The 12,366-nt window shown below is 50.5% G+C and overlaps 1 protein-coding gene across 1 annotated transcript; it reads left to right on the top strand.

Moving 5' to 3' along the window:
- The first annotated feature begins 6,253 nt into the window (after positions 1-6,253).
- Positions 6,254-10,279, top strand: LOC134167224 (parathyroid hormone 4-like). The gene is made up of 3 exons (XM_062625643.1): positions 6,254-7,326; positions 8,852-9,023; positions 9,863-10,279. Exons 2-3 carry the CDS (start codon positions 8,935-8,937, stop codon positions 10,263-10,265), a joined length of 492 nt encoding a protein of 163 aa, XP_062481627.1. The 5' UTR covers positions 6,254-7,326; positions 8,852-8,934; the 3' UTR covers positions 10,266-10,279.
- The last annotated feature ends 2,087 nt before the right edge of the window (positions 10,280-12,366 follow it).

Here is a 12,366-nt window from a genome sequence, read left to right on the forward strand (position 1 = left end):
CGCTCCTTGCGCCGCGCGTCTGCCTCGGTCCGGAGCATTCCTCGGGTCATGGAATGAGCCCGGAATGAGCCCGGAATGAGCCAGGAATGAGCCAGGAATGAGCCAGGCTGGGAAAGCCCTTCAAGCTCATCCAGTCCAACCATTCCCAGCACTGCCCAGGCCACCCCTAACCCATGGCACTGAGGCCTCGTCTCCACGCTGTGTGAACACTTGCAGGGACGGTGACTGCAGCCCTGCCCTGGGCAGCCTGTTCCAATGCCTGAGCACCCTCTGGGGCAGGAATTGTTCCTCAGCTCCATCTAAACCTGCCCTGGGGCAGCTTGAGGCCGTTTTCTCTTGTCCCATCCCTTGTTCCTTGGGAGCAGAGCCCAGCCCCTCCTGGCTCCATCCTCCTCTCAGGCAGTTGTAGGCAGCCATCAGGTCCCCCCTGAGCCTTCTCTTCTCCACACTGAAACCCCCAGGTCCCTCATCAAGAGGCACAGCAGTGTGCCGCTCCAGTGGGGCATGGACCAGAGGCCCCCCTCATCACCCATGAGGTGTCAGCCCCGCTTAAGCCTCAGTGCAAAGGGTATTTATTTAGAACCCAACCTCAAACTCTGTGTCCAGACTCATCCAAGTCTAGGAGCCCTTCCCTATCACACTTGTGCTCTAGGCCCTGCACCAGCTCCGCTGCCTTCTCTGGGGAATAACTTGCTCCAGAGGGGTTGCCTTGGATAACAAACCCCTGGTTTGTGTTATCAGGTCATAGTGATACCGGGAAATAAAGGGTTACCATTGTGCCTGCTTGTTTAAGCAGTCGCTGTGCTTGGTGAAGCAGAACCGTAGGAGTCAAAGTTGCTAGAACGGTGAAGCAGAATTGTAGGAGTTACAGCTGCTAGGGAGAATTGTAGTAGATAAGATTCATAAAACTTAACATTGAAGACATTCTTGTTCAGACAGTATCCATAGAAAGCAAAGGAACAAAAGACAGCCAGAGTAACATCTGCAAACTTGACAAGTTTCTGCTTTAAGGTACATAAAACTAGCTTGTACCAAACCTGAGGTTTGGACAGGAGCCGAAACCCCATTGAGTCTGCCTGAAAGCAAGGGGTTACTCACGGTGATGAAGAGGAGCTACAGGCCTTCATCCTCACGACCCCCTAAGGACCACTACGAGGCACTGCGCAGGCGCAGCAATGGGATGAATGCCAGAAAACTAATTATAATACTAGATGGGAATAGGCTTTGCATATGTATTAGGCGTGAAGCAATCTCATGTTTAGGTAATCATTATAGGTAATATAAATGAACTGAGTGGCAAAGGAAAGGTGTGCATGCTTTTGGAGGAGCGATCCCCCATGCACCTCAGCGCTGAATAAAGCATACCTACTTTACAACTGTAACGAGTTGTGGAGTCAACCCACGTATCAATAGGAGAAACTCACCCAGGGCTGTTGCTGCAATAACTTTTCCAAATATCACTTCACAGCCTTGTCTGTAGGTTTCACCTTATTGGCTCAGGCCAGAGAAGACAAATTTATCTGGTAGAAGGATGATCAAGAATATACTTGAGTGATATTACATGTGGGGAGGCATTTTGAATACAAACTAATACCCAAGTACTGTATTTTCCAAGCAGGAACTGTGCAGAGGGTGGCGTGTCAGCCTACCAAAATTCTACCAGCATGTACATAAAATAACTGGAATCAAACCAACCAGCTGGTATCATTCATGGAAATTTGCCAAAACCTTTTGCAGCATCCCTTATTTATAAGAGCCTCTTCTCAGCAAAATCCTCCCAAGAATCAAAATTGGCCAAGAGACAAAGAAACAACGAGGATTTTGAGTGTTGCTCTGAAGCAGCCTTATGTGTATGGTTAGGTGACAGTTACCTGCTTTTCATTAAAGAAATCGAATGCATTGTAATGAAAATCAGCTGACAGTCAATTTCCTGAGGCAGCACAAAGGAAACAACTGGAAGCTGAAGTGGGACTTTTCAGCCATTTCACTTCATGTCTTGAAGTGGTGATTTCCCATCCTCACCTCCCTCCTCCATTGGGGTTTGCGCCATGGACTGGACCCTGTCTCACACCACATAATGTACAAACATGCTTTAAGTTTTGCAATAATGAATATTAACTAAAACAAAACCAAACCACACCAAACGTAAGTTAGAGAGCAACAAGCACATCACCCAAACGCCATCCGTTTTCACTTGGCATGCCACCGTGACAAAAGGCAGAGGCCAGATTGGAGGCAGCTGTATTCAGCCAAAACCCCACACCCTATTTCCACAGCTGGTTTTAGGCCGCCCTGACACGGCCACACAGCACTGGAGTAATTCAGAACTCAGCATTTGGATTGTGCTCCCAAAGACGATACCCTGAAACAGCCCTGAGCAGCATTCTATACATGTACACATACACACGTCAAAGCTCCATTCAGTTACATCACTTTCTTCCTCATTCCAAATTTATGGTGTATATCTCTTCCTTTTGCAGAAGAAAATGCCATTCATGTCCAACATCTATAAGATGTACAGAGCTTTTACATTTATCCCTCCGTCAAAGGAAGGAGAGATCACTGACCTTAAAACCACAACCAGACCTACTCCAAATGGATAAGCCAAGCCTAGGCTGAAGAGGCACCTGATGCCTCACAGTTACAGAGGAGCACAGTCACTATAACACAGCCAGACCTGAATCCATGACCAGACTGACAAGAAATACAGTGTTACAGTCAAGCTGCTATCACTGATCCAGAGATTTAAATCTCACATAACAAAATGAACATACTCCAGCCATTATGATCTGGAAGAAACCTCAGCTGTGTGAGCCAAATTTAAGGGATGCTTCAGGAGACAGCCAGTATTTACTAAAGAACACTTCTGTCAGCAAAGAAGTTGCTCTCAAGCAAAACAAGACATTAGCAAAAATACTTATTTACTGACACGACTCTATCTACAGAAAGGGCTTTTGCTTGGAAGTGTCATTACAGGAACACAACAGGACTGGTCTGAAGGGACAGGCATTTGCTTCACTCAGACAAGTGCCTGCACGCAGTCGTACCTCAGCTGGCTGCTTGGGACGTTCGTGTGGATTCAGCCCATTTTCACGTCCTGCCAACAGGCGAATCTTGATGAAGGCTATTTTCTGAAGAAACAGTGACTTAATCTTACAATATATCACCACCAGTTTGTGTAAGCTTGTTCTCACCATGAGTACTCTTCTGTTTACAGGGTACAAGTCCTGTTCCTTATTCCCTCACTATTAAAATACATACATTTTTGGACTGTGACAGCCTTCAGCTCAGCCTCAAACCTTAAATAAAGGGAAACAGCAGAGTGTAGCTTATACATGATAGACCTAAACTGAGACACGCTCTGCATCCAGCACAGGGGCACAGCATGTCCCTGAGACTCAGCACTGGGGATTAGCTAGCACAAAGTCCATTTGCTTCAAGGACAGACACGTCATTTGGTGACTCTTAGTTCCTCAGCAGTCATCCCCACCTTTCCATGTGTGAGCCTTCCGCTGTTGTTGGGGTCCCACCTCTGCCACATCTACGGGCTGGGTGTCGATCACCACCTTTGCACGGTGGCAGACTGAGGCAGGCTCTCCTCAGGACCAGTACACCACTTGCTGGCACTACAGAGACATAAGAAATCCAAACCAGACATTGGCGAGTTTGGTCCCTTAGGAAATACCTTCTTAGTCCTACAGACATTAGCAACTGGGCATCCCCTCTAATAAAGCCTGGGGACAAGAGAGCTGATCCACAGGTAACCTCAGGGCTCCCTGGCTGCTCAGGCAGGATTCAGGGCTGCCCCAACTCACCTGGCATTAGCACCTACCTGCTCACTTGGCCCCTGGCCAGCAAACCCAGGTTTGGGTGCTGGATGGCAGCATTCCCCTCTCATTCTCCCCAGAGAGCTCCTTTGTGAGGGGCAGCCCCAGGACCCTGGAAGATGCTTCTCCTTGTACTTCGGTTTGCTTTTAGAATCACAGAACGGTTAGTGTTGGAAAGGACCTTAAACCCATTCTGGTTCTGCTCAGTTGAGGTTCTCAGCATGTTCCAGCCATGCTGCAACACCATGGACCCAGGGGTAAGCTCAGAGAGCCCTGTGGGGGTTACAGCAGCAGCACAAAGGGACTTGAGGATTTGTCTCAGCTTCACCTGAATTTGTTTTGCACGCAGAAAATATTCGGGACGCTATTTTGGGAAGGGAAGGGTCAGCCCCAGGCTTAGCTCCAGGGCTGGCTCTGCAGGACAGAGCCCCTTCCCCTCACTGCTGTGTTCAGGTAGAGCTCAGGCAAATCTGCCTTGGAATAAGAAAATGGAAAATTACCACCGAGCCTGACTCACTGCTGTGCAGCTGATTCTAATCCCCAGGCAGACGGGAGTTCTCTCTGGGATGATGCAGTATGGAGTGGATTAGGGCAGGATTTAAAGCTGCCCATGCAGCCCTGCACAGCATCACACAACAGTGGTTTCTTACATCTCTGCACTGCGTGCGACTGCCCCCCCAGCATTAAGGTGCTGCTACAAGGGCACCCAGACCGAGCGGAGACCGGCAGCCCGCTCTTTAGGAGCTGAATTTCAGCTCTCCCAATGGTTACCGAGGCGCTTGTGCTGCTCCTTCCTCCCGGGGCGGGGCCGGTGAGACCCCGCATTGACACGGGGGCAGCGATGCAAAAAGCCCTGCTGGGCTCCGGGTGTGCTGCGAGGGGCCGCTTCCCCTCCCCGCATCAGGGAGGCCAGGAAGGGAGCACCCGCTGAGCTGCCCGGGGGGGCTCCGTTTGCCGTCCCGGTGCGGTCAAACCGCTTCCTCCGCGCAGGGCGGGAGGGTTTGGGCTGAGAGAAAAGAAACGCGACAAAAACAAAGCCCATTTGTACACGAGGGAAGCGCGGAGCCTTCTGCAGCCCCCGCGCCCGTTACTGGTGAGTAACGGAGAAGACAAGCATCCGATCGGGGGTTCCGTGCCCCCGCAGGCAGGAGCCCGCTGATGCGGCACAGTCTGGTTAATGAAGTTTTCAAACCCGAGGGAAAAGGATCCCCTGGCCCCAACGAGGCTGTTTGCACTCTGGCTTTGTGCACATTGGCTTTGCTTTCTGCGCCCTCCCCCTATTCCTTCTTCCCCCTCAACGGGGCCTCCGGGCTTTCTCTTCCCTTTTCATGGTCTGCAGCAAGCCCCATTCGCTTCCTCCCCCACCTGGCTCCCAGGGGAAGAGGCCTGGAAACAGCAAAACAAAAGAATCACTCCCTGGGAAGCGGTGACTGGCACAGCCCTGCCTTGCTCAAACACTCCTGCCTACAGGGGACTGCACAGCAAAGCCACCCTCTGATGCGAAGTGAGGCCTGAAGACCGGGAAAAGCCACAGGGTGGGAGCGAAGGCTTTGGAGCAAGGCTAAAACCATTGGAGGCTCCAAGTGTTCTTTGAGGAAAGCCCCAAGGTAACGCAGTCCCGACATCCCTGGCACAATGGGCTCTCAGTCTGCTCCACGCTGCTCAGGCTCTCGCAGAGATTCATCTGTACCAGCTAAAAATACCACCTGGAGCTGCTGTTTGTACAGTTTCTTGCTGTGACATTAGCAACGTTCCCATAGAGTTGGAAACGTTATCTGCTGCGTGTGTGGCTGTGGGATAAGCTGAGCAATCAACACGGTTTATACTGTCTTTAGAAAACGTTCTTGCTGCTGACTCCAGGCTGTGTGGTATAGTTGACATGCTGGAGGGAAGGAATGGGATCCAGAGGGACTTTGACAGAGAGATGGGACCCTGAGAACTTCATGGAGTTCAAGGCCAAGTGCAAGGTCCTGCCCTGGGTCAGGGCAATCCCAGGCACAGACTGGATGGAGCAGCCCTGAGGAGAAGGACTTGGGGTGTTGGTCGATGAGAAGCTCCCCAGGGCCCAGCTTCAGTGTGCGCTTGAGACCAGACACCCCCCCTCCTTTGTGCTGGGCTGCACCCCCAGAGCATGAGTGGCAGCTCAGGGAGGGGATCCTGCTCCTCTGCTGCGCTCTGGGGAGACCCCCCCTGCAGCCCTGATCCAGCTCTGGGGCAGCAGCACAAGAGGGACGTGGAGCTGTTGGAGCGAGGCCATGGAGATGCTGCGAGGGCTGGAGCAGCTCTGCTCTGGAGCCAGGCTGAGAGAGCTGGGCTGGGTCAGCCTGGAGAAGAGAAGGCTCCTGAAGGGGAGACCTGAGAGCAGCTCCAGTGCCTGAAGGGGCTGCAGGAAAGCTGGAGAGGGGCTTGGGACAAGGGATGTAGGGACAGGCCAAGGGGAATGGCTTGAACCTGCCCGAGGGGAGACTGAGATGAGCTCTTAGGCAGAAGCTCTTCCCTGTGAGGGTGCTGAGGCGCTGGCACAGGGTGCCCAGAGAAGCTGTGGCTGCCCCATCCCTGGCAGTGTTCAAGGCCAGGTTGGACACAGGGGCTTGGAGCAAGCTGCTCTAGTGGAAGGTGTCCCTGCCCGTGGCAGGGGTTGGAGCTGGATGAGCTTTAAGGTCCCTTCAACACAAACCAGGCTGGGATTCTATGAGATATTGCAAATGATGGAAATCAATCTCTGCAGCATCTTCCCTACCGTGCTGCTGATGCCCATAATCTTTGCACAGATGCTTCTCAAAGATAAATCATAGCTGCAGCACAGCCTCTCCTCACATACACCTCTCAGGGACATGTTACAAAATCACAATCAAGGTTATTTTGACTACTTCCAAGTCCTTGGGTAGGGAGGTGGAGGAGCGTAGACGAGGCAACGTGGTTTGGCCAGCACAGAATGCATCAAGTGCCCATTTACCGACCCCATGTCAGTGTCTCTGTTCTGTCAGGAGCCACTCACATCACCGTGGGATTAGTTCTTCCTGCAGAGAAGCCAATAACTGCATATGGCGAAACCCACTGCATGGAGACTCAAAAAGTTCAAGGACGAATTAGACCACATGTTTTGGACACGACTTTGGCCAGTGCTCATTAGTCCTTGCAGATGTAACTAAGAAACCTTGTTTTCATGGGCCAATATTCAGTGTAACTGCAGCGTAACTGCTACCCTGGAAACCAAGATGTGAAGCAGGCCCCTGTTTTACCAGCATTTAATAAATGTCATCTTTAATTGGTAATCTATTTCATTCTCTTTGATGAGTGACACTCCTTAACTCACGTAAGGAAATCAGGAACATTATTTGATCGCTCTGAAATAGCAGGGCTCAAAATAACCCGTCCTCAGGAATATAATCAAAGCAATTTGTTGTCCACAGAAGCTGTGAGAAGGGAAGAGGTTGTGCGGGCACTGTCTGTCTGGACAATGTGCCTGCATTCACTTGGGACTGGGCTGAACAGGAATGTATGGCTGAGACTGTGTGAAAGGAATCAGCTTCGGGTAACACTAAATCAGCTTCCCAATCTTTCCCCCAGCCATGACAAATACATTCACTTTCTTTTACTTTGAGAAACAGGAACCAGTCCTCTTTAAGTAGTTCTTAGGCCCAATGGTCCAGCCACATCTTGAGTATCCAAATCCTATTGCAGTTACCTGGTTAGAGATTGTGAAGTGAGCCTCAAGCCTCACACACACACGACATCAGCTCCTGGGGTTTCAAAGCATTTGGCTTTTTGCCTGAGCGTTTGGCAGTTGCTGACTGTATGACTACTGACACTACAGAGCTCATTGGTATTGCTGATTTAGATTCCTCCTGCGCAACTTCAGTGTCCTATGAGTAAGTCCATGAGGACAGCAGGGCAGGGGGATCTCTTATACATAGCACAGACATTTTTCCTGATGAACCCTGCAACAACAGGTTTGAATATGCCTTTTCCATCACCTTGGAGCACAGGAACACTGTGTTAGAATAAAAAGTGCTCACAAGACAACATCCTGGGTTCAGGAGAGACAGCAAAGGAGTAAGAAGATGTCCATAAACGTGTGATCTTTCCCTTAGTCACAACTGAACAGAACATGTCAGAATCCAGGATTTATTCTCGCTGGAGTCAGGGAGCTGTCTCATTTCACTGCCATGAGAGGCAAGGTCTTAGTCACACTGTGCTGTGGAGCTCATGTCTATTGTTTCTGTGGTTTCTGGGCTGCTATAAAAGCAGGTGAAAGGCACTTGGTGTCACTGCAACTGGGAGGTTGTGACAGGACTGGCCAGGAGACAGGTCTGCAGGGCAGAACCTCCCTGTGGGCTCTGCAGGATCACCAGTAAGTAGCTGATGTTACTTTTGGAACTGGAAGATGCTTTTAAATTCATAGCTTACAATAGGAAAGTATCTCTTACCTACTGTGTATCAGCAGGAGTTGTACTTTAGCATAACCTAAAATACCATCCACACACATCTATGTGTGTATTTATGTGTATATGTCTGTATTTAATACAGCTATCTTTACTCAGAACTAATATCCATTTGTTACTTTATATCTAGTTTAATGTGGACATACTGTCCAAGGAAGTGACAAATTAGTGGAGTAAATGTATAGGAACAAGCCAAATTTTTACACCCAGGTGTTTAATTTGCCTTTCTATGCAGTCATTGAGAATTCAGCATTCAAGTGAGTGTAAAGAAAAGCCATTTGAGGAGCAATGCTGATCTTTGTGTTAAATTTCTGCTAAGTTTTTTGTCTTGCCAGTTCTAAATGAAATAATCTCCTTTGCTTGCCAATGGACAAGAGTGGAAATTGAAAGGCAGTACTGGAAAAGGAGAATTAGGACTGTTAGCAAGGAAATGAGAACTATACTGTGAAATCTGCTCATTTTTCACTGGTTTGTGTTATGTATCCACACATCTGATGTTCTGTGAGCTCCTGGGGTGATGTACCACAGTACAATGCTCCACTTCTACCAGTGCTTCAAGGCTGGACTTCATTTTGTCAGGTGAAAGAAAGACTAGAGAATAAAAGATTTGGATCATACTGTCAGCTTCTTGTCCCGTGGAGCAGGTTTGAAGAAGAGGGAAGATGTTCCTGCCCCAGAGATCTCTGCAGGTGGTTACACTATTGGCAGTTCTTTCTTTTACCTGTTTTGCAACATGTCAAGACACTGCAAAGTAAGTAAGCACTATCATCCTTTTACTTAATGCCATTAGAGCTCTGCTTGCCTTTGATTTAATGGGCTGTATCCTGACTGCTCTCATTTAGTCCAGAGTGGAAGAAAATGCTTATGTATTCGATGCAGAAACATTTTACATTGCTCTCCATGCAGTATAAAATTAGACCGACTGCATTTTAGATGTGGAACGCTCACCACGTTTCAGTTGATGCCTTTCAACACAGTGTAACGAACCATGTAAGGCTGTTCAGCACAAGCCATGGGAATGGCACATGCTCAAATTCCATATTTAGGTTCCCATTCCAATGTGAATCTGCAGTGGGAGCCTATAGCTGCAGTTGGGTGTTACCTAAGAAGCCCCAGATCCAGCAATATTTGCATCCTGGAATGAGCCTCTCCTCCTCAGTCAATATATGGCTCAAAGTTTTCGGTATTTCCAAAGAAAATAATGAGGTTCCCTGCCCGTGGCAGAGGCTGGAATGAGATGATCTCTAAGGTCCCTTCCAACCCAGCCCATCCTGGGATTCAGCATTTCATGGGCCCCACTGATTCCAGTTAAATTACTCCTGACTTACAGCTCTGGAAGGAAAGAAAACCCGTCCATCCTAGAACGCTGAGGTCACGAAAAGGGAACTTAATTCTGGTATTTAAATCTCTGATCCCAAATTTAGGAAAGACCAAATCTCTAAGAGCCATTTTAAGCCTCCACATCATGGGCAGGCACTACCAGTGCTCCTTCCTCAGCTTGGAAAAGCATCTAAGATTGATGGCTGCAAACCACGTTTGAAATAGGAGCATAGATCTGACTGCTTCCTCAATAACTGTTTCTTGTTTCAGTAAACGAGCAGTGACCGAGCACCAGCTCATGCATGACAAAGGGAGGGAGTTTCAAGGGTTGAAGCGCCTGATGTGGCTCCACAATGCCCTGGGCAGCGTGCACACAGCCAGCAGCAGGGATATTTCCCTTTCAAATGCCATGTGGGATTCACCAAAGAGCCAAGATCCCTCAGATCTCTACAACAGCATCAACAGGGACAAGACTTCAAGCCGGATGAAGCAGCTGCTGGAGCTGATGGAAAAAGAGCAGGGCTTCCCCCCGTTAAAGCAGCTGGATTTGCTGCAGTCTATGAAGAGCCCAAAGGGTAACTGGAACCTGCAAGAGCTTTCTGACCTCCTTCCAGTCAAAGAGCTGGGCGGCAGGAGAGATCCTGGCAGCCAGGCACAGAACTATTCCCACTAGCATCAATCCTCAGTCTCTCCATCCCTTCAGACGTGTGATGGTGTAGGGAAAGGCTCTGGCATAAAGGTGAATTGCAGAAGAGAAATAAGATCCATGTGTTCCCCTAAGGACCCCGTGATGTTGAGCAGAGACCCTCACAACCACTCAGGTTCCCTCCCTCGCAGGCTGTCCAAGCACTGGGACTGTGATGGGTTGTCATGGACCCCAAATGTCTCCTTCATGGCAGGGCCCTCCCTGATTCCTGTGGCCGCTCTCTGGAGCTCTCGCAGCCCACACACAGCAGGATGTTGGGGTCATTCAGCTGCGTGTTCACCGGCTCTCTTACAGTCTGATGTTCTGAGCCCTGAAGCAGCAGTTGCCTCCTCACATGGACCCTATTTCGCTGCCCTGCTCTGCAGGAATAACACTTATTCTTATAAACTTCTTATACTTTAAGTCCAAAGTTGTTTCTCCCCCTTCTTCTTCAGAATTTAGAACATTTTAAGCCTCTCACCTCTCAGGTTTTTCTTCAGGCCATGAAGTAGAAGTTATCCATGATTCCCAGCCGTCCCAGCCACAGCACCAGACATTCCCCTTGCTCTGCTGGTGGAAGAGATGAAAATCAGCTTCCAGGGTCCCTGTTTGAGCCTTTTCATTCAAGACTTCTTTGTTCATGTGAAATCCTCTTCACAGCTCTCAGAGCACATCAAGTTTTCTCAGCAGAAAACCAGCTTGAGGAGGCCATCCGTTTCCTGACAGGTAGCACATGGTTTTGCTCTTCACCTTTAATAGCAAACTGAGCAAAGCAAGGCCCAGTTTAATTGCAGAAATGAAATGTCATGCGTGTGTCATGTCATACATCAGTGTCTCCATTACGCCGGGCCTATACACACTGCTTCAAACCCTGTTGTTCCTGTGTTGCTGACAGACCTCAACTGCCTGTGCAGAAGGGACTAAACCCAAGGACTCCTTGGTGTTGTAATAAAACCCCTTTTCACCCTCTGAATTGCACTTCTTTTTTTCCTTTGGTAGAAATGTAAATAAAATGAAGCAAAATCCTCTTTCATTCCACACAGGGCTGAGTAGGACATGGGGGTGTTGGTCAGTGAGAAACTGGACACGACCCAGCCCAGAACCCCCCTGTGCTGGGCTGCATCCCCAGAGCGTGAGCAGCAGAGCAGGGAGGGGATCCTGCCCCTCTGCTGTGCTCTCCTGAGCTCCCACTTGCAGCACTGGGTGCAGTTGTGGGGTTCCCAGCATAGGAAGGACATGGAACTGTTGGAACAGGTCCAGAGGAGGCCATGAGGATGCTCAGGGGCTGGAGCACCTCCTGTATGGAGCCAGGCTGAGAACATTGGGGCTGTTCAGCCTGGAGAAGAGAAGCTGCAGGGAGACCTCAGAGCAGCTTCCAGTGTCTGAAGGGGGCTGCAAGGATGCTGGAGAGGGAATTTTCATCAGGGACTGCAGTGACAGGACAAGGGGTGATGGGTTCAAACTGAAACAGGACAAGTTCAGGTTGGATCTAAGGCAGAAGCTCTTCCCTGTGAGGGTGCTGAGGCGCTGGCCAGGGTGCCCAGAGAAGCTGTGGCTGCCCCATCCCTGGCAGTGTTCAAGGCCAGGTTGGACACAGGGGCTTGGAGCAAGCTGCTCTATGGAAGGGGTCCCTGCCCGTGGCAGGGGTTGGAGCTGGAGGAGCTTTCAGGTCCCTTCCAACACAAACCAGGCTGGGATTCCACGCTTCTATGAGCACTGGTGGTGTGGTACCTCTGTCCCTGTGGCCACTCCTGCGGACATCCCCTCACAGCGGGCCGGGCACTGAGAGGAGCTGACGTGAACCTCGCTCACGGCGCCCATGTGGGGAGGCGGGACGGGAGCAGGGCAGAGCTCAGGGGGCCGTGGAGCAGCGGTGGCGAGCGGGAGGGCAGCGTCCGCCCCTCCGAGCCCCCCCTCCGAGCCCGCCCCTCCGAGCCCGCCCCTCCGAGCCCGCCCCTCCGAGCCCCCCCTCCGAGCCCGCGCATGCGCTCTGCTGCCCCCCCCCGAGTTCACCTGGGCGGTCCCCTCAGGGTGGGCGGGGCGAAGTAGCCCCGCCCCGCTGGCAGGGGGCGTGGCGATGGATGGCGGC

Source organism: Pezoporus occidentalis, unplaced genomic scaffold (assembly GCF_034315485.1).
Source record: "Pezoporus occidentalis ecotype Australia unplaced genomic scaffold, CSIRO_AGI_Poc_V1 ctg280, whole genome shotgun sequence".
Taxonomy (NCBI): Eukaryota; Metazoa; Chordata; class Aves; order Psittaciformes; family Psittacidae; genus Pezoporus; species Pezoporus occidentalis.